Genomic DNA, 27,091 nt, shown 5'->3' with positions numbered 1-27,091 from the left:
GCAACATCAGTGATGCTTACACATTAATGCATACTATTTTTGACGTGGACCAGTCTGGTACTTTAGAGAGGCATATAGTGTAGTGATAGGCCAACTACTTATGTGCTTTTACCAAGATTTTGAATGCAGGACCTTTTACGTTACTTTACCTGTAACATTCGCGCTTTTAAGTTGAAGGCTTGACACTAAAACCGGAAGAGTACCGTTTCGTTCTGGAGTAGCTGCCTGCAGACATCCCGAAGATGAGTTTGAACACACCATAGACGTGACATATTCACAAATAACGGAAGGTATGCAACAAAAGTACAAGTAGAGAGCGAAGCAGCGCGTAACTACTCGCTTTGACGTGATGTTTGGCTTCTGAAAACCGCGTTAAACGTTTGTTTGTAACCGGGCCCTCGCGAAGCCTTCGGCTAGTGCACGCTAGCAGTAGCACGCGAGGCAAGTTTAGCCATTTTAGTTCTGTTAGGGCAGTAATGGCGTGCTGAAAGACGGCGTTGATGTGTATATAACGTCATGCACAGGGCTCTGGTGAGGTTGGCAGTAGGTTGAGGATGTTTTGTAGATAGTTCTACATTTATACATTTCCAAAACAAAGCCCTTATTACTTACTGCGGTGCAATACTTTTAGGAATGAATTACACTCATAGGGTCTTTATCATTTCCCAATTTTGTTGCCTTCACGATCCTCCGTCTTGTGACCTGGAAATCGATCTCACCCCAGCTCCTAAAATGCATCTCGAGGGGCCAGGAACGAGGAGGCATGGCGGAGGAGCTTATGAGCGAAGGCAACTCGGCTGTGTCCTCAGAAATGTTTTTGGCACACATAAACAAATAGAAGCGGCGTGACACACAGCTGTAATGATCTCAAACCGCTGGACTCTACAAATGTAACAGTTCCCTTTTGTGTTCATACATTTTATATATTTAAGAAGATCAACTCAGACTTTCTGCCATTCACAGTCTATGTAGCTCCTCATAAGGCTCTGTTCTAACCACATTTCTTAGTGACATTCACCCGATTGTTTTTACTGAATGTAGGCTACATCCAATTCAACTGCTATAATCCTTTGTTTACTCTCCTCGTTTCTCCTCTGCTTGTATCTCCAATGGGCGGGACTAAGACGTGAGGAGTTAAGGAAAGAAATCAACCAAGGAATCAAGGAACAAAATCGGGGAATGAGAAAGACCCATAGTAGTTATTCCCAAGGCATGATATAAGATGTAAATCTAATGAAATTCACCAAATTCAGACAGCGACCCAGGGTGGAAGCAGGCGGCAACTTCCGGTTCTGCAGAGTGAAGCCAATGCGGAAGTGTCTTAAAACCTGCATTCTCTCTAGTGTCCACCAGGGGGCGACTCCTCTGGTTGTATATAAGTCTATGATAAAATGACTCTACTTCTCTCTTGATTTATTTCCTCAGTAAACATTGTAAACATGAGTTTATGGTCTCAATCTCTAGTTTCAAGTCTTCTTCAATACAGCATGATGTTCATTTAGTAAATCATTTGCATACATTTGATAGGTCACTGCAGCGCTTTGCTCGATGACATTTTGTTCCGGCGAATATTGAGCCAGAATCAACTGTCTTTCTGCTCAATCCTGCGTTTTGTTGTTGCTTTATCCCTCTGCATTAACACTCCTGCTGCTTCTTTGGCTGAAGCTTTTAAGGTATACCTAAAGTCAGTCTGAACATTGCCTTAGGCTACATCCACACAGCTACGTTTCCGCTTTGAAACGTATATATTTTGCTACGTTTATGCCTAGCGTCCACACTACTCAGTCATTACGTGTCCGTCCCTAATTCGTCACGCCGCCGGAAGCCATAAAACTTTGTATAAAAAGTAAATTTGATGCGTTTGTGTGAGAGAGAGAGCAGCAGTCTTGTAACAAAGTTTGAAAAATAAAACTTGAAAGAATGATCCCAATCGCTTCCACGCAGTGAGCCAAACAACTCATAAACAAAACATTGGTATCGGATTAGTACTCTGTATCGGCCAATATCCAAAGCCACGGTATCGGTATTGGGTCTGTCTGTTTGAGTATCGAAAGGAAGATCTTAAGTATCAAGCCAGACCTTTTATTCGTAAAGAGTACTGTAATACTGCCCGGTTTACGTGAATAGTGATGTGATATTCGTTTTCAGGCGTGTTAGTACGGACGGAAATCATTTCTAAAACAATGCAGATGTGGACGTAGATCGTTTTTAGTTGAAAAAGTGTGGATGTAGCCTTAATCTATGCCTCAACACTTGTTTCTGTTTGTTTCTACGGTGTGTCCGAAATGACTTACTACTTACTATATAGTGTTCCATATTGTGAGTCGTAAGCTACCAGTATTAAGTGCAGTGTTTTCAGGATTGTCTGAATCTTTCGGTATGATCTAATGTCACCTCCTGAAATGGAAATTGCGGTTCTGGTCTGTTACATTTTTGCAATGTGCATTGTCTGCTGGTGCCAGTCTTAATCCACCAGAGATAAACATGGAAAAAAATAAATGAGTTTGTGTCTGTTCCGGATGTGTCCAGTGACCTTGTTTCCTATTTGTTATCTATGTTTTGTTGCCTTTGCCCTCTCTGTACTTTCTTGCTAGTGAACACTCAGAAGTGAAATAGACTGAATTAATGTGTGTCATACAGCGCCAGAGTGGACGACTTCAAGACAAGACCATCCAGATGTTGGAATTAACCCATCCAAGAAGCTGAAGTCCAATCCCATTCAATAACCCCATCCTTTGTTTGTTTTTTTGTTGTTGTTTTTTTTACTTTTCAGCTTTGCATTGCTATCGGAGCATTGTGCCCCTTCTCCCGCTCCACGGCCCCTAACAAGCCCCTTGCTTGGAGGGCTCCACAGGAGCTCGCTCCTGCTCGGCCAGCAGGTTGCCTCCTTGCGGCTGGCTCAACTGAAAGCCCAGCTAGCAGTGACGCAGATAAACAACGCTCTCGCTGTTGGCAGCCGAGCCGCGACCTACATACCCACAACGCACCCCTCCCCAACTGTTGCGGCCATCAATCTCCTTCACCTTCTGAAGATCGCAAACACCATGTCCCATCCCCTGTACAACCCCTATGCCTCTGGGAACCAAAGAGCCACCCAAGGGCAGTATGGACTCTCCGGTGGTCCGCCAGAGAGGGACCCTCGGACGGCAGCTCCGCGCCTTGGACCTGGGTCCAGCTTCAGCTCTCCTGGAACTTCTTCTGCCAACTCTGGGGGAATAATTCCGCCACTGCTGCCTCAGTTGATGAGCTACAGGCCTGAACCGAGTAGGGCCATTATAGACAAGAACATGGAGAGGTCTATAGACATGCATATTAGTAGAGCCAGAGAGGAGGTGAGGCTTCTTGGCAAACCAATGCAACAGCCCATAGACTCTCGCTTTACTGGCACTCAAAGGGAGCTTCTCTCCTCAGGCTCAGGGATGGTCTCCTACTCAACGTCCTCAACCTCTGCCTCTCTAGGACGTAGATACCCGGGAGTTGAAAGTGGCAGTAGCTCCTCGGACTGGTTATCGAACTACGAAAGGCCCACTGGCGATGAACCCTCAACATTTTATTCATCGTCTGCTTCATCTAACTATGCAAGCGGTGTTGATGGTAGGTTTAATGCTTCCAGTGACAGAGAACGTGATATGCCGTCCATTCCAGGGTTAGGTGATTTTGACAAACCCTCTCCGGACAATCCTGCGGCACCTACAGAGCCCAATCGACAAAAGTACACCTCTGAGTCAGCTTCTAACATCCTTGTGCATTTTGGACTTGAAAAAGAGGACTTGGAACATCTCATCTCGTATCCCGAAAACCAGATCACCCCTGCTAACCTGCCGTTCATCTTGCGGCAAATTCGCCTTGAGAAGACCAAGAGAGCTACGACTGATGCTCAGTCAAAACCCCGTCCCGAACCCCAACCCACCAGAATGAGTCATTCTGGTGGGGCAGGGATGCGCCAGGAGGAAATATCGCCGGCTGTTCGCCAGCCGAGTAATGTGATTGACTATGGACATACAGGCAAATATACTGGAGGGGCTGGGGAAGAGATTGGAAGGACCAGCGTCAGTAGAGATAACAGCGGTGGGAGTGGAAGTATGTTGCCGATGGACACTTACAATAGTAGCAGACACGGTCGAGAACCACTGCAAAAAACAGAGGTGAAAAGCAGTGGCTTGGGTTTTTCTCGTGACCAGGCGAGTTCTGTTTCCAGTTTCAGCTCTTTGCACAGTTCAACACCGAGCTTTGTTTCTCCCCCAAGCAATGATCAGACTAACCGATTGCAAACCCAAACAATCGCCAACCCTTTCTATCGGAAAGACACGGACATCAGAGCTGTCAAGTCTGAAGCCTCCAAACCCGTTCCTTTGAAAGAACCAGAGGCAGATCGCCAGTCAACAATGAAAACCCAACCACCATGCACTTTGTTACGTGGTGTGCATCCTAGTAGACCTGGCCTTGTGCTCATTGACAGTAATGACACCAGAGGTATTAAGAACCAGAGTAAAACCCCAGGACAGGGGTCAACCATTGCTGAGCAGAGGAAAAAGCAGCAGACACAACAGCAGCAGATGCAGAAGCAGCCAGTGCAGCAGACGCAGCAGATGCAGAAGCAGCCGGTGCAGCAGACGCAGCAGATGCAGAAGCAGCCAGTGCAGCAGACACAGCAGCAGCAACCGAAGCAGCCAGTACCACAAGCCATGTGGCCTCCATTTTTTCCTGCTGCAAAGTCAGTTCCCCCTGCATCTCACATGCCCAGCATCACTGATGCCATGCAGCATCCGGTGTTCATTCCTGTTGGTCCTCCCCCCATCGTTAGTCCTCCAGCTCTGCCTCAGCCAATCCCAGATCTGATGGGCTTCATTCATGGGACGATGCCGCCTTCCAACAGGCGGCCTCCGGCAAAGGCTGCAGTCTCCAAGGGTCTGCCAACAGCGGCCATGATGCATGATTATGCAGCGGCTTCACCGAGACTCTTTCCACATACCTGTTGTCTGTGTAACAGAGAATGTCGTCGCATGAAGGTGAGTGGAAGTCTGCACTCTGTTCTCCCTCCCTTACGAAAAAATGGTGGGATATTTATTTCAATATCTAAAATGTTTGTTCTATTTTTCATTCTGAAATTCTATTTTATATTGTTCTTTTTTTTACTTTTTGGGCAAACTAAGGGGGGTTAAGGGCGATACTTTCAAGACTATGTGAAAGGTTTTTGTAAAATATTGAAACAAGGTTGGATTTCAAACTTTGGGAGTGATTTATTTTCTTTTTTTACGTTAACTAATTTCAATGTACTTCAAACTAAATCTTTTTTTACCAAAAAGCTCCAAGGATGCCAGTCACCGCTAACTGTTTTTTGTTAATCTGTAATTCAAGTTTACACTGTGTGATTTACATGTGATTTGACTGACTTAAAACTGTTGTGAGTACATCATTGTCGTGTTTAGACAGATGAAGATCAAGGTCTTTGGTATACGACTGTCACCATTATGACTAATGACTGAAGCATAATTTGATTCAACAATACGCGACCAACTCCTGGGATGGTTGTTGAAAATGGAACCACGGGCTTAGAAGACCTGACCAGCAAGAATCTGCACATCTGAAGAACTAGAGCATCAAATGATGATGGAAGAGGACTGTTTTCCTTCTTTCTCTGTTTTTGGGGCTTTTTTCCCAGATTGTATATTCAGTGAAAATACTACGAAACAGTTGTTAGTTGTTATAGAGATGTACTGATGCCTATACTGATATTGGATACCAATTATTATTTTTTTTTTTAAATAACATTTTAGTACATAAGACATTGCTATTGGATTAGTACTCCGTATCTGCCAATATCCGAAGCCACGGTATCGGTATTAGGTCTGAAAAAGTTAGGTCAGTGCATCCCTAGTTGTGTAATTTGTATATTTCATTCTTACCATTGGAGCTATCAGTAATGCACTTTGTTACATCAATTCATTTCATATCGAACAGTAGATATACATTTTTTGTAATGTTGGTAAATATGTAATATTATGAAGCCAAGCTCCCTTTTTTGTACAAAACATTTCCAACCATGAACCTGAAGTCATCAGCATCATACTCCACAAACCACACAATCGGCAAGATTTTGTTCGACCATTTTTCCTTTTATTGACATTTCACATTTTGTCAAAAAAAAAAAAAAGACCCACCAGCCCCCTCCTCGTCCCAGTTTCCACATCTTCCTGCCGACTCCAGAGCACAAGACTGAAGAACCAGACATCGCACTACCAAGAACTTAAGAAGAAAGCTTAGTTTTGGTTGCTTGTTACTGGCACTCCTGTATTTGTTATGTCATCATAATGAATTCTTGCTCTTGCACTCAAAGTTGACAAAAGTCTGCTGTGATTGTAAAGAAGAGAGCTGCCAACATTTCTAAAGGATTTAATCCATGTACTACATGTGTATTTCTCACTGCTTGATTTAAACACTTTATTTACTGCTCGCAGCTCTTCACTTGGGCTCAAGCTTGTTCTTGTTCTTCAGATGACTGCTGTAAAGACTCCTTTAATGTCAACACACATAACACAAACTGTGTACACAATAGCAGAGAAATTGAATTGGACACTTGGACTTGAGAGACTCAACAGACCAACAAAGAGGAGCTGTTTCTTTATGGCTGCTGTAATGTTGAATAAAAGATATGTTGTCAGACAATCACATAAGTGAGTTGATATTGATAGCTGATAGCAGTTTGGATAATAGTGAGATCTATCTAATGCTGTGTTTGTTGTTCCGACTACTAGGATTGGATCTCCCACCAGAACACCAGCTGTCACCTTGAGAGCTGCAGAGTCCTCCGAAAACAGTCAGTCTTTCGTCTTTTAACTTTTCCCTGTAAAGATCTCGTTACTTTTTGATAACCATTGCCGTTTGCCAAGCTAGTTAAACTTCTGTCAGGGTTGATATTTGGTTGTTTAAGGTACCTCCTCTGGTTGTTCTATAGTTGTATTCTGCAGAACCCGTACTATTCCGTGATACTCTCCGACATTAGGAGCAATACTTGAGTACGACTGCTTTATGGCTGCCTACCTCACCGCAGAAACCTTTGGCTGTGTTGTAAACATCTGTCCTCTTTGCTGTTTTTAATAGGTGCGTTTCATTTGTGTTTTTTTAAACAGATACCCGGAGTGGGATGGTGAGATTGCACTCAGGTAAATTTGATAAGCTTGGCAGACGCTGTAATTTGATTGTTTATGTACGTTGCATTAACTCGCACAACACATTATAATTGGTCTTTCTGCACGATCACAAAGTGGCATGGTAAGAATCCACCAATCGGTCATATATCTGGACAATTGTACAAGCAGTCTTGGAACTAAAATACGATTCCATCAGTATTAACACAAGCTCACTACAGTTTGTAACAGATATTTTGACAGCAGCAATGTTGGAAATCAGACTGGAAACTGGTCATTAGTGTGATTGGTCAGGATTCATGACCCCCCCCCCCCCCCCAAAAAAATGTTGCCCTATTCGACCAATTCAGGGCTAAAATCCAACCGACTCCATCAAACATGTTGCAACCACGATCAGTTAGTGAACCAGTACCCTGTTGATTTTGGAAAACTTTGCTTTCCTTATGCTTTTCCCATCCCTTGCTCTCTTCAGTGCTGCAGGTAAAGATGCCTCGCCCTCAGCCTCTTCACAGACTTCTCAGCATCGTCAGAAAGCCAGACATGGAAGCCGCTCGCCTAGTCCCCGTCGGCACCACCACTCAGAGGGCAGACAGGAGAGACACAGTCGACGATCACAATCGCCGTACAGCTCCAGATACACTCGCAGGTCTGTGATGCATAAATTCTAAAACGAGCAATAAGTGAAATGACCAAATATGTTCCTGCAGAACGTTTTAGAATAGCTGCATCAGCATTTTAACCGCTTTAGATTTAGTCCCCCCCCCTTGAGAAATCTAAACTTTATATTTTTAAGATTGTCATTAGATGTGATCTGAACTTTTACCAGGTCCCGGTCTCGTTCTCCTTCCCCGCGGTACGACCGCCCTACTTCCTCCCGCAATTGGTCGCGTTCAAGAAGTCCTGAGAGACAATCTTCACCACGGAGAAGAGACGATAGATGGTCGTCTCCGAGGAGGAGCTGTGAGAGACGATCATCTCCGAGGTGGAGCGACGAGAGACGATCGCCGTCAAGGAGGAGCGACGAGAGACAATCGCCATCGAGAAGGAGCGACGAGAGGCGGTCGCCAACAAGGAGGAGCGACAAGAGACGGTCGCAATCAGGGAGGAGCGACGAGAGACGATCCCCCAAACGAAAGTCGAGCAATACAGACAACTTGGTTAAGAAATTACTGGAAACATCAGGTTTGAGAAATGACAAACATTTTAATGACTTAACACAGTGTTTAAAGACTTGTTTTGTGTCGTAACGCACCTGCGTCTATTAACGCTTAATGTACAGGTGAATGCCACCAATACAACCTGTTTTTGTGGTTTCTTCACGATTTTATGCTCTTTAACTTTAAATGTTTTCATCTTACAATAGAGACGCAGTTTGAGACTTCGCAACCACCAAAACGCTGCAATGTTGTCTGACACTCTTTTTCGTCTTTTTCCCTCTAGCTGTCCAGTCTCTGTCAAAACAGTCTGACCTGGAGACTGTGGTTAAAACTCTGGCTCCCGCCTTAATGGCCGAGCTAGCCAAGATGAAGTCCACATCGTCATCCTCCTCCGCTTCCATTGGAAGAAAGCCCTCCTCGTCTTCTGCCTCTTCCTCCACCAAAAAGCCTTCTAAAGCAACTCCCAGTCTGAAAAAGAGCGAGGCAAGTTCTTCCACAAACATCGCTTCTCTTCTTAGAGATTAATGTATTTTTGTACATGGTCCCTGATGTAAATACACTGAACTTAAAAAACTAACACGGATGCATTATATTTAGTCTAAACGTTTGTGTTTTTCTCTCTCTTTGCTCAGTCTGATGAATCTTTGCTACCAACCGAGGTGGAACTGGAGGGGGTTAATTATTATATCCCTCACAATGAATTGTTGGCTGCTATGAAGAACTTTGGAAAAACCAAGTCAGTTGTAATGTTCCGGTCCACAGGGAAGGTATGTATAGAGAGAGGCTTGTATCTGCTGATGCTTTGCCTTTTCATACTATTCAAAATATAGTGCTGTTAGCTACATTTTGTCTTGACAATCAAACCATCAGGCACAGAAAACTGTATGCAGGCCCAGACACATGCTTATGTTCCCTGAGAGCATGATGGGTCATGCAAATCTGCACAGGAACAATTTCTTGACATCAGCAATGTAAAAAAAAGTCAATTTTAAAGTGGAAATGCCATCAAAAATACCCGACACTAATGTGACCGCCGCGTACGTTGTCCCGAGCGGACTAGCAGATTCCAAGCTGAAGCAGTTAGTGGTGGTGAGCTGTCAACGTTAGGTGTGAGTATATAGTCCTGATGGTTGTAGTAACGCATGGATATGTATGTTTGTGTGTGTGCATTTGTAGGCAATCGTGAGATTCTATAAAGACGAAGACGCAAAGAAATTGATGAGCATAAAGAGCCTCGATGTGAAAGGAATTCAAATCACTGTTGTTGGAAGAAAGGTATTTTTAAACTTTTTGTCTTTCTTTCTGTGTCTAGGAAATATACATAATAATATATGTCAGCTGTAGTGTGGTCAGCAGGACGGTCAACCTTCCTCTATATTCCCATTTGAATTTCATTCCTTATAAAAAAAAATGTTACTTTTAGAATTACATTCAACTCCCGAAATTCGCATCAACAGCCCTAGTTGTCACATTGTCAATTAGCAGATTAATCTGAAATAACTTGGTTTTTTTTTGTTTCCAGGAGACTGTTTCGAAGGAACAAAATAAGCCTCCCCGGAAGTAAGATATGTTTCACACTGACCTCTTTTTAACAGTGATGAACTTGTTTTTGTCAGTATATTACTATAAATATTCAGTTGCTGCCAAAATGTGTCCTCAGTGGGGGAAAAATGTCAATTTTAGGGAAATGTACCTATTGTCAAAAAATCAGCATCCGTTTTTGTGGGAATTGAGTAAAAGTCATTCCAGGATCTCAACCTGTGAAGTATAGCACTATTTTATAGTGAAGACCACTTGAAACCGTGACATTGACTTTGTGACTTGAACCTTGAATTTCTCCATTTCCTCCTACATGACCCATGTAACTGTCTTTTGTTCACAGAAAACCTTCCAAGTTCAGCGACGCCACACCTCAAACCACTTCCACTGCTCTTCTCTCTACTCCTAAAAAGCCTCCACCTTCACCTTCTGGAGCCAAAAGAGCTACAACAGGCAAACTCCAGAAAAGTGCAGCTAAAGGCTCAGCGACCCAAGCAAAAACGAAAAACGTCCCAGGCAAGCCGACAAATAAAATGATAAAAACAGGAAAGTTGCCTGTGACGGGACGTGGGAGAAGGCCCGTGAGAAAGGCCGTGGTAAAGCAAAAAACATCACCAGGATCCAAGTCCACAACTCCAGAAAATCAGCCTGATGTAGAGAAATCCAAACCAAAGGAATCTGAAACCAAGGTTCAAGAAGCTGTGGCAAAAGACCCAGCCAAGGTTGTTGAAAAAGTACTTGAAAAAGAACTTGATGACGCAAATGACGCCAAAGTTGCTGAACCAATGGATGCCAAAGTTGCTGAACCAATGGAGATTGGTGAAATGGGAGTTGAAGTGGTGGAGCCAATGGAAGTTGGAAGTTGTGCTAAGGAAGAAGAAAAACCGACAACTACGGAGGTTTCACCAGAAAGTTCAGCAGACAAAGCCAGTGAGAGTCAACCATCTAAGAGTACAGTTGATACAGGGCCAACAGAAACCTCTGTCACAGCTGTACCGCACCTCCAGCAGAGCACCTTGTCAGAACCAGAGTCCACTGCACAAGGACCGGAGACTAAGACGGAGGCTTCACATATGACAGAGCAGGCTGCAGGAAGCTATACTGAAGCCACTGTGGAGGAAGAGCTGCCAGGTGGAGGGGCGGAGACAGAAACAATGGAAAAAAGTATGTTGGAGACCTTTTTGAATGGATGGATGGCGAAGAATGTTGAAGTGTGGCTTGTGAAAACCTTATACCTCCAAAGAGTCAACTTTAATGAACAAAGTAAAACAACCTCATGGTCAGCTTTGCGGCTATGCATTTTCTTTTAGCTCTTCCAATGCTTTTTAAAAATGGTTTACTTCGCTTATATAGTAGAATATTCTCAAACTGAGGACACTTCATCTTTCAAATGATCTGACAAAGTCAAATATATGTTTTTCTTTGGACAGCCACACTTTGAACTGATTAGAAGTGAATTAGTATAACATTTTGTTTGCATAGGGTTATCTTTTGCTCAGCCATCTAACCTGCAAGATTATTATTATTACAAACAACTCGTTCAATCCCACAGAATTTGACTGTCAAGAAAAATCGACAGAGGCTGCACCAGAAAGTTCAGCAGACGCATCCAGTGAGAGTCAACCATCTAAGAGTACAGTTGATACAGAGCCAACAGAAACCCCTGTCACAGCTGTACCGCACGTCAAGCAGAGCACCTTGTCAGAACCAGAGTCCACTGCACAAGGACCAGAGACCAAGACGGAGGCTTCACACATGACAGAGCAGGCTGCAGGAAGCTCTACTGAAGCCACTGTGGAGGAAGAGCTGCAAGTTGGGGGGTCGGAGACAGAAACAATGGAAAAAGGTATGTTAGAAAAACATTTTCTTTAGCTTAAACAATGAATTTATAAAATATAATGTTTACGTAGGGTTATCTTTAGCTCATCCATCTAACCTCGCCAATTATTTTTAGTTGGACGATATCTCCGAAGTTGTTCAAGAGTTCGTTTGAAATCGGTAGAAAGTTAGGCTTTGGGTCGTGGTTACTTTTTGGTATGAATCTCCATCCAGCAGATATACCTAGAGGAAGAAGGGCAGATGATGACGGTCTTTCAAAATGCTGACATTCATCTTAATTAAATGTGGTCTTCTGTAGATCCTGAGATGGCAGTGGAGACACAAGCAGATGCAGAATCAGCCATGGAGGCTTCCACAAGCAACAAGCCGCCTGTTACTTGTCTGACTTTTGGGGAGATGATAGAAAAGCATCTGTATCGACAAAAAATACGTAAGAAATCCAAGAAAATGTCTGCATGTGATCGTAATCTTATGGTCTTTCTCTAATTTGTTTCTCATTTTCTTTGTCTCTCCTTCACAGCGTGCTTCAAGTGGAAAACCTGCCTCTCGCAAAAGGTAAGTTTCCTCAAATGACTTGTATGAAGCGCTGTATCTACACATGTACTTTTATAAAGCTATAAAGTTAACTTGCATAACCATCATCTTTCCTACTTAGTCCTTTTCTCACTAGCGTTCGCCTTAGAGGGTGAAGCCTCTATGAAATACAATGTTAGTTACATACTGTAACTCCTGGTTCTATGAGTATAGAGTTGGGAGCCGATTGTCCGGTTTCAGCTCAACATATACACAAGGTGAGACTGAGTTGGGGCACATGTAGAAGGAATATACCCACTAGCTACCCTTAGACAGCCTTTACTCATAGAATCTGGAGTTACAGTATGTAACTAATATCCACGGCCATTTGTTTTGTAATGGGGGGCAGACTTTCACATTTATAAGGCTGGCCCTGCTTTGCTGCGGTTCAGATGCAATGGGACACCAGCCCTTTTCCATCACAACTCAACTACCAAATAACAGCCCCAAACCTGGATTCGATATGAATAAGAGAGCAATCAGTGACGACTGGCTAGAATGCTTGTGCTCTTCACTGAGCCATGGTTAGATAATGACTGCAGTGCAACAGTTCTTATTAAAGCAGCGTTTTTAAATCACCAGAAAGGGTGGCGGGTTATCTTCTTTATGCAATGATGAATCTTTATTTACCTCTTCCTCCTACTTTATTTTCCTTCATTTTCCCAGTTTACTTCACCTGATAGAAAGCTGTTGCTCATCACCAACCTGCCGGAGTATCACGACGGCTGCTACACAGAGGAAGACCTCGCCAAACTGCTCATGCCACTTGGCTTTCAATATGCAGAAGACAGCATCTATGTTATTCCTCAGACGTGCATGGTAGGCACCAGGCTATGAATCTGCATCGTTTTGGTTTAGCAATCACATGTTTCCGCTGTTGTTGCTTTTTAGTCAAATAGTTTTGTTTTAGTGTTTTTTGTGTTGCATGATTGTAAAGCCTTTTTTCTTCCATTTTTTTAAAGAGTTGGGCAACTTTTCAATTTTTTAAAGTTAATTTGTGAACTCATTTAGCTTGAGATTTTTTGCATTCTTATTATATATATACACTGTTGGTGCCTATATGAGACTGATTTTAAACACATTGAAATATGTGAAATAGTAATGAAAAAGTACCTTGAACAAGTAAATAGAAGTAGTAATACATCTTTGTCTCTGGTTTTCCTTAGGCCTTCGTCTTAATGCCGGAATTCAAGGATGTGATTAAGATATTGAAACTACATAAGGGCCTTCATTTCAAAGGGTCGAAACTTGCTTTCCATGTTGTCTCTTGCAGCTTTGAAATGGCACCGGTAAGCACGTACACTATTCTGCTTTTATTGACTGTTTTTATAGAAGTCAATTTAATACTAGAGAAATAATAGAGAAAACATGCATATTTATAAAAAACAAGCACATTGGTTAAAACCAAGGGGCAACCTCTGGGTCTCAAAAGTGAAGCCAATGCTGTGTTGCCTAAACCTTATCCTTCAACAAATGTAATGTATACGCTCTGTATCGACATTAGATGAGTGTGATGGGTTGTTCTTTGTCTTCTAAAAATGCCTACTCTGATTTCTGTTTTAGTTCTGCTTTTATAAAACACTGATGAAGCTGCTGCGTTTTGTAAGTACTATGCACACACGCACTTAATTCCATCTCCCTTTTCTAAGCTACACTTGGCCTTTAAAATAGGTTCTTAATGTAACTTTTGTGTGTTCAGATGCCTTTGAATTTATCTTAAGTCCTGCGTTTGTCTCTCTCAATACATTTAACATAACTACTGGAAACTGTCAACGGTTGAAGGGAATACAGGAAACCTAATTAAGATATTGTCTTTTACTTTGAAAAACTGTGTGTCTCTCTGTGTAATTTTTGGTTTTGATTGTTCACTTCCTGTTCTTGATGCAGCGGGGGGTTGTTGATGCATCAAAAATTGTCTACATCAAGAACATTTCATGGAGTGAGACCAGGGAGCTCAGACAATCTTTGAAAAAAATGCAGTTTGTCAGGAACTTCTTTCCTCTTCTAAACAAGGTATAAACAAACCCATACGAGTGTCTGTTTTAAGTGACTTTAAAAAACGACTTCCTGTTATTCTTACTTCTCACGTCTTCATGTGTTCCAGGTATTTGTTGAATTTGAGGCCCCTGTCCATGCTGATCGGCTCGGAGTTTGGTACAGTTTCCTGAAACAAGCCCCTGATCATAAACTCTACAGGCTGGCCATACCATCCGTTGGGAATCGTGTTTTACACTGTAAGTTTGTTTTTGATTTTCTTCAAATTTGGCGCAATCATCCACTTGGAGTCAAGAATAAACGGATACGATTTTTGGTTGTCAAAGGTCGAGGTCACTGGGACAAGTCAAGAATTCACAAAAGCTAATTATGACAATTTCACATAAAAGTCTAACAGGATAAATGATGAAGTGATGCAATTTGAATGAATGTAAACTGCAATTTGACTGATTAGCAAAGGCATACATCTGGGAGGCCAAAATTCTAGTTCACTTTGGAAAAATAACTTGATGCATAAGGTTAATTGGTGTCCCCTCTGACAATGCACATTGGAATGAAGTTGCTGTATTCTGTTGCCAGTCCATCATTCTGGTGCAGAGCCTTGTGGCTCAGACCTTTGCGACGTCAAAGGGTTTTCATGTTGGCACCCTCCTTACCACTGTTTTGTTGATTGGCCCATGACACCTCAACAGTGGAACCACCATCCTCGAACGACCCCCCCCCCCCCCTCTCTCCCGAAGGTCTACCTACCTCTTAGATCTGCCCTCCGTCTCCTCTGCCAGCCTAGTTGCTCCATTGCTCACTCGTCTTAAGCCAGTGGCACCTGGATGCTGTCTAGTGTCTGTTTTGGCACTCGTCAAATATATTCAATCGTGACACTTTGCCTGTTTTTGGTTTTGCAGTACCAAAATCTCCTTGGAATGCTCTGCCTCCCCTCAAGGATCTTATTCGCGGGGCAAGGGTCCCGCATACGAAATGTAGCCTTCCGCAGGACACTCTTGGACCATTTTGGGTCACGCTGAGATCTCATCCCTTTGTGTTCCCTACCAAGTCTCCTTGGTTCATCATCCCAAGTAAGGAAGCAATTCTTTCAACACATTGACTTTTGGGATCTAAATGAAATAAGTGATACTGCCAAATGTACCATGTTACAACGTATTTCAAGTAATTGTATTTGCTTATGTTTACTTTTAACTCCAAGAGTACCAGACACTCAAAGTACTGCCTGATATTGAGGTAAGCCCATTTCAGTCAAACTTTCCTATTTTATGTATCATATCAATAATTTAAGCTTATCAACTTTATAGTTTTGAACTAGTAGCTTGTGAAAAATGAGGTGTGCCAAATTTAGAAGTGTGTTACTACACATCAATCAATATTTTGGTAATTAAAAGTATCGCATTGCACTGTATATTGGTGGATGTCCATTTTAAGGGAGCCAGATTGGAATCGTGGCCAAAAAAACTAAAGTGGGACATCCCTAATTATAACTTGAAAAGACCACATCTGAAGAAATTGCGGTGTGAATGCTGGTTGTTTGGATGGAAAAGCAGCTGAAGCAGTATGAATAGTTGGGAAAGGGATGATGGATGCAACATATCGAGTAAGCAATGAAAGAAGTTAAAATTTGAGTTTTAGAGCAAGGACTTCAATAAGCTAAAGTGTACTGCGAAGAAGTTGGAAGTTTGGGTGAATCTCTGAGAAAAGTCATAGCTCATTATTGCCGATCATTCCGCATGTTTTCATGCATTTCTTTTGCACATATGTTGGCAACACTGCAAGAATGGTAGCGGAACAAAACATGTGGCAGGAAAATAATAAGAAGAAGCTTGTTGGACAAACGTCGGTGTGCTTTGCGTCAGGCAAACTGAATGAGATGACTGTATTTGGTGAAACACATCAATGCTTCTGTTAATATTGACATATCCTAAAGAAAAAGAAAATCGCCCACTTCTTGTTCACATTCATTCATACAAGACATACAAGACATTCGGTTATTTGGTCTTTGTTTTTGCTCATCTTAAATTCCAATGTGATCCACCATCAAAATCCACCACAAAGTTAAATCAGCAGCATCACATTAATCAAACTTTGTGTTTCCTAGAGGGCCAGACTTGGTTTCAGGTTCCCAACAATCATGTTGACCGGTTTGCCACCTGGAAACTACAGCCACGTGGACGTGGCCAGTCTGGTCTGGCGGTATTTCCCCAAATGGAACCTTCGCTCCATGTACTACAACGTGATGATCTTACCTCTGCAGAGGAGGGTAAGCAGTAGAAACTGGGACAAACATTTTTGTAATTGCACATTTATTAAATAGATGGAGTTTAATTGTTTTTCCTTTCCTTTATTTCCTCTCTTCATCTCCAGGCCTTTGTGTTTTTCGCTGATTGGACGTCGTGCTGCGATTTCGTCCACGAGCACATCAGAAATCCAGTTTGTTTGAAATATTGCCTGCTCAGTGTTCACTTCGTCATGGAGAACATATCTCCCATATCCAGTGAGGTATGGACACTAGCAATAATTTAACTTGCGCTGCAGCTGTATACATATGTATCGTCGCAGACTTCAAGTAGTACCCATTCCAGACTGTTTCCTATGACTGCTTCTCCGATGACTCTGTGTAACAAACCAATAGGATTTTTTTATCTGTAAGGTTGTCATAATTTATTAACAACTTGTACTGAAAATAATTCCTTTCTTTAGAAAATTTCAGATATGCTAATGTTAGAGCAAATCGCCACATACAAGCACAGAAATACAAACATGTACGCACACTATTTAATAGAAATATGTTTGTGTGAAATAAAGTGTTCTCACAAAACCAAAATTGGGACCTCGACCTAAATATCGTCATACTAATACTGAAAAAATACCTTTCTTGTATTGGTGTACCGTGCAACACTATTGACATGCAACATGTTTTAAATGCAGATATTATTGTAAATGTGTTTTGGCAACATTTGTGACTTGTTCTCTTTTTGCAGGAGATACTGTACAGAACTCTGATGGCGTGGAGCAACGCTGTAAGCCAATAACCTTTTATGTAAATCTTTTGTCAAGTGGAAGCAGCTCTTCATCTTTGGATCTCTGGTGTTTAACACCAACTATTTCTTGCTCTTCAGGGAGTTCCAGAGCCAAAGCTTCTGGAGGAGCGGTTGCTGTGTGTGGAGACCTCTGAGATGTCTGTGGACATCATCGGGGTGGTCATGGGAGTGGTGGCGTCTACTGCGCCCTTTGTCGGCTTTCTGCCACTCTCCAACAGGGTACGAGAATACAAACATATCACTTTTCACATTAGACTGTTGCGAGAATCTCCATTGTCAGGGTATCTGCAGACCTCAAAAAGCCTTTAAAAGTATTGAATTCAATTTTCCTCCAAAATAAAGACATTAAACAGTATTAAAACGTCTTACATTTCATTTACAAAGATCTTAAATTTGTTTTCTTTAACATGTTTAGTCATACCTTTTTTCGGCCTGATGGGAGATGTATTTATTTCTATACCTATAAACTAAAAGTGGGAGGTTTTTATGAAATTTCAGTCTGCACCATGAGACTAAAGAATAGGGCACTGTTAGCTACTGTGGCTTGGAAGCTAATTGACTGATAAACTCTGCATGGATTTTCTGTCGCATTTAAACAAATTGGTTTGAGTTTGTTTGACCATTCAGAACAGCTGTTTTACTTGAACATACTGTAACTTCACATTAAATTATTCTTATGGCTGGTTCTGTTCTCTTTCTCCTGTCTTGTCAATTTCTTCATCTCTCCCTCCTCTCGTGTTTTTTCTCTTTTTGTCCATGACTGTCGTTCTACCTCAGATATGCATTGAGATGGCCGACTCCAGCGGTGTAACAAAAATGGTGGAGAAATACAAGTCTTACATACCAGACTCCTGTGACAGCTACGATGCTTGGTAAGCGTTTCTTTTTAAAAATAAGGGTTATGAAATGGGGTTGAATTAGTTGTATAATAACTCCCATCTGTATTTCCCCACACAGTCTTAAGGTTGCCTATGTACGTGTTACTATATCTTAAACATTTGAATCCCCTATCCTCACACCTGAACTGACCAACTCCTTCTTTTTCTCTCTCCAGGAGTAAAGTTCAACATGTTGAGACGTGAGTACATCACTCAGTAATTCATTCTTGCCAGTTTAAGAGATCAATTTGATGACTGTTATGAGTTTATATGATGTTAGCTAGTGGCACATTTCATTGGATAAATCAAGCTCAATGGACAACAATTTATGTCCGTCTGTATGCCGACATTGTTCAACTTAAGGCTGGTATAACTCTGAATACACTTCAAACTGCCTGCACACATATCCTCTTCTTGCTGTCGAATAAGGAGCACTTACGTGCATATGTTGCTTCAGCCCCACTACAACGTGCGTGCACATGTGCCCTGTAAAATCAAACGTAAGCTATAGTTCAGGAATCAACAGCCTTAGGCTGTAGCGTTACATTTACATTTGCGACATATACAGAAAATAGTTTTTATATTAAAAACACTCAACTCAATGACATATGTTTGGCAAACAACAAGATAACTGTACAATTATTTCAGGGATACTGCATGAGTACTTCTCACTTCTTATTTCTTTAACAAAGTAGTGTATTAAGCCATGTTGTGAAAACAACCATGCTGTCATTTATGACTGACAATCCCTTTTGTTTGTGATTTTAGTTTGAAGAGCCTTAAACAGCGTCTAAAAGATGCTGGTGATAACATGGAAGCGAAACCCATCAAAGTCCAGCCCCCAGCTGTGAAATGTCAAACCCAGCCCTCTTTGTCTGATAATGGGTCACAACCTGCTCAGCAAACCAGTGGCTCTGGTGGATCCACCATTTCTGAGCCCACCACAGCCGGACCAAGTGCTAGTGCTGCAAGTGACGTGGCAATAACGAAGGACCACGAGAAACCAGGAACAGAGTTTGCCACGGACTCCACTTCTGGTCCTGAGGCAAATGAAGGGGTAAAGAAAGCAGAAGAAAAGGGGGAAGAGGACCCACAAACAACTTCAAGCTTTACTGCTGATGTTACGTCTACAACTGCAGTCAGCACTGGAAACACAGTCCCAGCTGCTTCCAGTCCTGCCCCATCAGCCACAGCGCTCATGCCTGAAAAAAGAGTTGCAGTACTTCCTCAGATTAATGCAGATGTTTTCCAGGCCATCGCGGCGGCAGTTCGCAACCACAGGCTCACCCGAGAGAGCAGTTCCAAGAGTGAGGAGGAGGTGAGATCTGGCTTTTAATCTTTTTCAGCACATCCATGCTGTTACTTCTTCACCCTGCATGATATATGTCTTCCAATTTATTTCACATGACACTAATCTGGGAAAACTTTCTTTAGAATCCCAGCAAAAGCAACACAAGCTCTCGACCTGCAACGGCTGAAGACGCACCACAAAGAAAGGTTAACATCCTGCTTTTTCATTCCCAAAAACCTTCTTGTCTTCTTTGTGCCCATTTCTCTAACCTTTCATCTACAAAGAGGGTGAGACCTTTCAACCTTGATGATATGATTGTCAAAGCTTGTCTATGGAAATTCTTGTTAGATAAACAATCATATGCAGTAAATGATTGGGTCATCAATTTCTTTAATTGCATTTTGTTTAGCTTGGTTAAAAAGCTAAACAATTAATTGCTTCAATGTTTGGTTGATTCTTTGTTCTCTATTCAGGGTCAGGATGATTCTACAGAGGACATGGATTCGTCAGATGCCTGTCGTTTTGATGAGCTAAATTTCAACATGGATGACTTTGTCACTGTCGACGAAGTCGGCGATGACGTGGGCGACACAAGCCCCGAGCCTCATAGCTCCTCCTCATCCAAGCAAGGCTCCAGATCAAGAAGAGAGAGGCAAAGCTCAGGAGTGTCTGCTGGCAGACGGACCTCAACGAGGTCTTCGAAAGACTCTAAGACCGCAGCCTCTACCTCATCCTACTCATCCAAGTCGATTAAAGACTTAAGCTCGTCGGGCTCTGCATCACCAAAAAAGTCCAAGTACTCATTTGAGCCTACCAAATCCCCTGTCAAACCCTCGGCCTCTGCCAGTGCCAGTAAGTCCTCCCCATCTTCTTCTCCACTGTCTATTGAAACCCCTTCTGCCCCTGGTCAGAAAACACAACAGAGCAACACACAATCTCCAGCCAAAGCATCCAACACTGCATCCTCTGGTTTAAGCACCCGCTCATCCTCCGCTGCACGTGAAACAAAAAGGATAACATCAGCAGCAACGGTCTCAATAGGAAGTCGTTCTGAGCTGCTTATAGAAGAAAAAGACACAGAGTGCACTGTGGCCAAGTCTGACCACACAGTGTCAGCAGAAAGCATCGCTGCAACAACTGTTACGTCCGAGACAAAAATGGAAACATCATCAGAGATGCATCCACCTGAACCGGAACATGGGTTAGAGTTGAGCCAAGCCCAGACTCCGGAGATTGCTATTAATGTCAACGCACCTGAAGAGCAGAAGAGAAGCGAAGAGGAAAGGAAAGAAGAGAATGTCGACAAACATACAGCGGTGGAAGAGGATGAAAGTTACCAAATCCTTGATTCACTTGATGATCAAACAGACGGGCCGATGGATGATGGGGACCAAGCCAGCAGCTCTGAAGCCCAGCTAAGTGGACCTAAAGGAGGCCAGACTTTGCACGACGAAAGCTTTCAGGTCTCGGACAGTGTCGACGATGAAGTCAAAGCCTGCCCACCGGAGTGTAATGAAACGGAAATCGACGGTTCTCTCCAAGTGTTGGACAGTGTTGCCCAAGGCAAAGCAACTACAGGTCAAGAGGACAGTCCCCTGGTTCAAGATGACGGTTCCACAGTAAAGCAACTGTCTGAGGATCACGAGACAAGTAATGCAGATACTTTCCAGGTGTTAGATACCGGTAGTAAACACACTCTAACGGATATGGGAGATGGGAAGAAGAGAAAAGAGGAGGAAGTCAAAATGCTTTCTGCAGAGTCCTGCAATGCCGTCCAAGATGTGGATAATCGTGACAGCCAAATTCCAAATGAAGACCAGCCTCTTCAAGACCCCGACAACAAAGAAACTTTAAAAGACCCAGACAGGGATGCTACTGAACAAGAAACCTTTGAGATATTGGATTCAATTGATGATCTTACTTCAGCAGAAGATGACTACCAGAGCCTTGAAACTCCCAGTGACCACATCTCTTCTCAAGAAGACATTAGGCCCATGGAGGAAGAGGAAGACACATATCAGGTAATTGATTCTGTGGAAGATCAGCCAATGACTACAGAGTCAGAGACTGGCAACAAAGGAAAAAGGAACATGCGAGGGAAGGCGACGGCTAGAAAAGATGATAGACCATCAAAGAGGAGTGGCTCCACAACCACAGCACCCAAAAGTGAAGAGAAGGAGAAATCGCCAAAGAAACCGGACAGGACGGTTAAAAAATATGAGACACGGACGAAGATAGACCTCACTGCAAGAGTTTCTAGGAAAGACAAAGAAGTCTCTGAGGACGTGGTGTATAAGATAGTAGATTCTGTTGACGAACCGCTTCAAGATGCTGCCACCACAGAAATGTCTGGTAGAAGAAGGAGTGCAAGAGGAAAGAAAGAGGACAAAATCACATTGGATCTCACAGAAGCATCTGAAAAACCAGAGGAGGCTACATACAAGATTTTAGACTCTGTGGACGAAGAAACTGCCAATGATGAACCAACGACAAGACCTACCAGAGGAAAAAGGGGAAGACCAGCGAAGAAAGAGGCTTCAAATGAGAAGACAAAAACCGAGGACACGCCAACAAGACGGAGGCAAACTCCTGCCAGAGAGTCTCAGGAACGAAACAGGGAAAAAACACCAAAGAAAGAAGAGAGAGACCCTCCGAAAGAGAGCACCCCATCAAAGAAGAGCGATACTGTTGTAAGTGAGTTAAGTGAGGAGGATGCAACCTATGAGGTATTCGACTCTATTGAGGACGAGGTTGTTCAGGATGATCGGCCCGCTACAAGAAGAAAAGGAACAAGGGGAAGACCAAAGAAAGACGTCAAAACAACTAAAAAAGATTCCAGCTTAACATTAAAGAAGGGTGACAAAGACGTGACCGATGAAGAAGAGGCGACCTATCAGATTCTTGACTCTGTGGAGGGCGAGACGACTGACGATCAGCTCCACTCGGGACCGTCAGAAGAGACCGTTTTGAAAAACATTGACCAGCAAACAAAGGAAAGTGAATCTCTGACAGGATCACCCAAAAGTGAGGAGGAAGATGAGCCGATGTATCACATCATAGATTCTCTGGATGACGATCAAGTTCAAGAACAGCTGGTGACCGTAGAGGACAAGACAAAAGATAAAACTTCTTCAAAAGAAGAGTTATCAGCGGAAAAAGAAGACACACCGACATGTGTTGGCGCAGTTGTGGAAGAGACCGAAAAGGAAGAGGAGACTCTGTTTCAGATAGTTGATGATTTAGTGGAGTCAAATGATGATGCATCTGCTGCAGAAGGGTCTGGTACAGGAAATAAGGAAAGTACACCCAGAGCAGACATTCAGAAAGAGGACAAAGTAACAACTAAATCCCAGAGTGATGCTGCCATTCTTGAGATGGAGAACAAAGAAAAGTCGCCTGAGAAAGACGACACAACGAGCACTCTGGTGAACCTGGACGAAGTGAGCGAGGAGGAGGAGGATTACCCAGACGACGCGGTCGAGGAGGAAGAACTGAGGAAGCGACAAGCCGCTGCAAAAGAGAAGCAGTCCACCAAGGACAGAGAAGCAAGGAGGAACAAGGAGAGGGAGGAAAGGAGGACCAGGGACACAGAGCAGAGGGAGCGAAGGAGCCGGAGCGGCAGCAGCAGTAGAGGAGGTGGAGGAGGAGGAGGCGGCAGTGGGGGAGGAGCGAGGAGGGAAAAGGAGAAGAGGGCGAGGGAAAAGGAGGAGGAGGTGGCGGTAGACCCCAAGGAGCTGGTGACTCTGGATGAGGTGGGAGCAGATGACGCTGGAGAGGAGAGAGCGCTAGAGAGCAAGGAGTGGGATGAGGAGATCACGGAGGGGGAGCTGCAGGCACTCGTCACTCTGGATGAGTTCATAGAAGAAGAGGACGGGAAGGTCGAGCAAAGCCCGCCGGAGATCCACCCACCCAGCCAGGAGGACGAATCGGTGGACTTCTTAAACCCACAGGTAAAAAGTCAACATTCTAACACATAGAAGTTTAATTTTCTTTCATGGGGAAATTACAGAAGCTCAACAAACACAGGTGGTAAAGATGTCTTGTGTCTGCTTTTAGACTTTGGTGACTTTGGATGAAGCTGGCGATGATGAGGAGAAGCCGGACGAAGAGCAAGCTGAGCGAACCCCAACATCTGCCAAACGCAAAAGCGATGATGACTCGGGTATGTTATTCTGTCACCACATAGTACAGTATGAATAATACATGCACATTGCAGATTTACATGTGGGTGCGAGTAAAATCAAATCGTGACACCCCTACTCTGTAGAGATCTGGTTTCACTTTCACATTTTTGTTGAACAGTATCAAAAAGAAGTCACAATCAAATCTAACTTTATTCAATATGGTAAGACAATAAACAAATAAAAACTGGGGTTAATACTCTTTTTATTTTTTATCCAGTTTTAGAAGAAAGTATGAACTTTGTGACGGTGGACGAGGTGGGAGAGGAGGAGGAGGAGGAGGAGGAAAAGGAAGCGGTAAAAACCAGGACAAGAGGACGACCCAAGAAGAGAACCAGACAAACCCCCGGTAACACACAAACACACTTATATTTACATCTTTTATGCATGTCAGGGGACTCAAAAAGAGAATTTCCTGGGGGCCAAAAGGGATGTTCGGTCCTGTGTGGGCCCCTATTATTTAGCAGTTTCCCTTTCCCTTGTTTGCTAAACCGATGCATTGTCTTTTACCACAGTGAGGAAATCTACCAGAGGGAAAAAGGTGACCGCAAAAGACGAGAGAGAAGAAGAAACGGAGCCAGCTGGCGCTGATGTACTGCCTCCAACTGCACTCAATGCCTCCTCGTCACTGGACAAAGGTCCATCTGCGGTGTCAAGTGTCGGCCAGCCGGAGATCCAGAAGACGGAGGTGGAAGCAGCCGGCCAAGCCGACATCGATGCTGCCTCTGCTGGGCAGGAGCTGCAGCCGGAGCGTCCAGAGAACCAGACATGTGTTGAGGAAGAGGAGAAGGAAGGAGGGAGCAGGGTGGACATTAAAGGTACAAAGATCTAAAATAATGATGGACTTGCACCGATAAATCATTTGGGCTCTCCACAAATTGCAGTGTGCGTAGAGAAAACATATTTTTACAAATATTAATGTGTGATTATTGGGACTTACAGCGACAGTTCACATTGTTTTTGTATTCAACAATGTCTCTTTCCAGAAAATCATGACCCGGTGCTCCAGATCATCCCCAGAGGTCTTTTTAAATGATTTAAAGTTCCTTCCTTCTCTTCTTTAGTTGCCAGTAAGTGGAGGAGGGAGCTTCTCGGACCTGAACCAAAGCGCTCTCGTTCTCAGTCTCCTTCTGTCTCCTCTGACGTCAAACTGCCGGCATTCAAACCCAACAACCCCCTCGGTGAGACGCGTGCATATTATTAACACACTCCCACAAGATGCAGATGTTTTCGTCCTCCTGTTTCACTTCTTATTTTCTCCCTCTTCAGGTCAGGAGTTTGTGGTCCCAAAGTCCGGGTACTTCTGTAACCTGTGCTCTATTTTCTACCTGAACGAGTGCACCGCCAAGGACCTCCACTGCAGCAGCCAGAGACACTATGACAACCTACAGGTACGCACGCACACACAATGTAAACACAATAAAACACACTTTTCATTACTTGTGTTTCATTATTTGTGTTCCCCCTTTTCTTTTTTCAGAAACATTTCCAGAAGCTTCAACAGAAACCATCAAGAAGCTCCACACAAAGTTCCCAAGGCTCCGTTTCTGATTGATCCCAACTCCAACATTTAACTGTTATTTTTTCTTTTCTTGTGAAGTGTGAAAGTGTGAAAAGCTGAACTAGTACCTCGTCTGCAGCTTTACAAACCCTTACAGAGGGTTTTAGTTGACAAATCAATGTGTATAATACGCCATGTTGGTCATAACTAATTGCTATATAGCATTTGTTTTTCCTATAAATGTGTAAATATTACTTCTACCATGATACTTAATTGATATTTTAGCATGTATTGTCCCATTTCAAACTCTACAGTTCTGTCCGACAGTTACATTTCATCAGTTGTGATGTGGAAACATGGCTCATTTACTCATAAATAAAAGATTGCTACAGTATTTTTAGTATATACTGAATTAGTTTGTATTTTGTTTTGCTTATTTTCTGGAAATTTACACTAAATTTGGATCGGACTGATATCTTTTGTACACTAGTGAAATAAATCGTCTCATTTAGGTATATAAATATAATAAAGGTATAAACTTATTACATACTTGAATTAAATCACATTTTGACATTTCTAATGCAGCATGTAGCATGTTTTGAAGGGTGAACTGTAACTAGTTTGTAACTTGTTTTTAGATTTGTATAGTTTAATCTTGCACATGATGTCTAACGGTCAGATAATTGGTAAATTGTCGTCTCTGTACGATCGGATGTCTTCGCTTTGATTAGTAAAGAACCAAAGAAAATGACTTTGATTTGATTAATCACCGGTCTCCTTCCACACTCGTCTTCCTCTGATTAACGTCACCTGCTCCTGGTTCCCACCCTTTAGACAATATGTACTTCATGCTCAAAAAATCTGTAAGTTCACGTGGAGGTCTGTAGCAGTGAGACGGGATGTCAGAGTGTGCGCTCAGCGTCACCGGCTAAACTCTTGCACACAGATCAAATGTCTAGTTCAGGTCATGAGGTTAACAGCTGTGACACAGGCGACACTAATTAGTATTTATGAAGCGACAGTTGAAATATAACATGAACAATTGTAGCAGAACAAAAATACACAGAATAGCCCTTTTCCAACCTGACAGGCAGAGAAGGTGGGGAAAGAGGCTATAAATTAGACACACCTGTGAGCTGGGGGGGAGGGGAAAACTAATCAACTAACCAAAGCTGCATGGAGGAGAACAAAGAGGAGTGAGAGTGTTTAATGGAGTTACCGAAAGTATTATTCAGTTTCTGGACCATTACGCTCAAACTAAGAAATAGTTGACGTAGACTGAACTACATCGGAGCAGCAAGGATCCATGAACCGGCTGGACACACGGAGCTTTCTTGGAGGACAAGGCCTGACTGGAGGTGTGCTCATGCCGGGAGCAGTTGGTTGAAAAGGAATCGTGTTTAGCTGCAGCTTGGACCAGCTTGGGCCTGCTTAACTTCGGGGATTCATCAAGATAAGTCTCTTTTAAATGCAACTCAACAGATTATAATGCATTATAAGTGAATGTGTGGTGGAAATCTGAAATTAAGATCGAGAACCAAGTTGTCTTTCAAGAGTTTATTATAGCTTATTGATGATACATTAGAGCAGTCAGATTCTTCTTTCAAAGAATTATGATTTTATTAGATTTAGATTGTTTCTCCACAAAGAATCACACAATAGCATCACTTTATATGTTATGTTTACCAGAGATGTGCTCATTAGTTTCATTAATAAGTTAGAACGATGTGAGACAATGAAGGGTACAAAGTAAAAGCAGAATAGTGAACTAGGCCACGAGAGGGAATTAACCAGAATCCTCAACTCTAACTCACACAGGGAGCTGGATCTCCTCCACGTCTGCCGTACGTCAGATGCCTCTGAACACAGTCGCCTGCACCCCCTGTTGGATGCAACAGCCTGCTCCACCTCAACATCGACAGAGTGAAGTTGAGGCCTCCGC

At 43.0% G+C, this 27,091-nt stretch overlaps 1 protein-coding gene across 1 annotated transcript; it reads left to right on the top strand.

Annotated features, from left to right (window-relative positions):
- The first annotated feature begins 202 nt into the window (after window positions 1-202).
- Window positions 203-25,554, top strand: LOC142950808 (uncharacterized). The gene is made up of 36 exons (XM_076092410.1): window positions 203-290; window positions 2,774-5,009; window positions 6,756-6,817; window positions 7,131-7,163; window positions 7,621-7,794; window positions 7,975-8,330; window positions 8,589-8,788; window positions 8,938-9,072; window positions 9,482-9,580; window positions 9,828-9,865; window positions 10,188-11,008; window positions 11,397-11,690; window positions 11,982-12,113; window positions 12,204-12,238; window positions 12,923-13,075; window positions 13,423-13,545; window positions 13,820-13,858; window positions 14,144-14,269; window positions 14,361-14,490; window positions 15,154-15,324; window positions 15,453-15,487; window positions 16,356-16,517; window positions 16,622-16,756; window positions 17,239-17,277; window positions 17,377-17,517; window positions 18,076-18,170; window positions 18,353-18,376; window positions 18,945-19,494; window positions 19,611-19,673; window positions 19,941-23,417; window positions 23,524-23,629; window positions 23,869-23,997; window positions 24,164-24,466; window positions 24,713-24,829; window positions 24,918-25,039; window positions 25,129-25,554. The coding sequence occupies exons 2-36, from the start codon at window positions 3,045-3,047 to the stop codon at window positions 25,201-25,203; spliced, it is 10,659 nt and encodes a 3,552-aa protein (XP_075948525.1). The 5' UTR covers window positions 203-290; window positions 2,774-3,044; the 3' UTR covers window positions 25,204-25,554.
- The last annotated feature ends 1,537 nt before the right edge of the window (window positions 25,555-27,091 follow it).

The sequence above is a fragment of the Anarhichas minor genome, unplaced genomic scaffold (assembly GCF_050575085.1).
Source record: "Anarhichas minor isolate MPS153535 unplaced genomic scaffold, ASM5057508v1 ptg000016l, whole genome shotgun sequence".
NCBI classification, from domain to species: Eukaryota; Metazoa; Chordata; class Actinopteri; order Perciformes; family Anarhichadidae; genus Anarhichas; species Anarhichas minor.
The sequence above is the reverse complement of the archived record's forward strand: the minus strand, read 5'-3'. Positions and strand labels throughout refer to the sequence as shown.

Bases quoted from the DNA above. Each gene is read 5' to 3' on its own strand.
- LOC142950808 (XM_076092410.1), top strand. From the start codon at position 3,045: ATGTCCCATCCCCTGTACAACCCCTATGCCTCTGGGAACCAAAGAGCC. The intron at 12,114-12,203 runs GTAAGAAATCCA...TCTCCTTCACAG, and splicing joins TCTGTATCGACAAAAAATAC to CGTGCTTCAAGTGGAAAACC. The intron at 17,278-17,376 runs GTAAGCCAATAA...CTTGCTCTTCAG, and splicing joins TGATGGCGTGGAGCAACGCT to GGAGTTCCAGAGCCAAAGCT.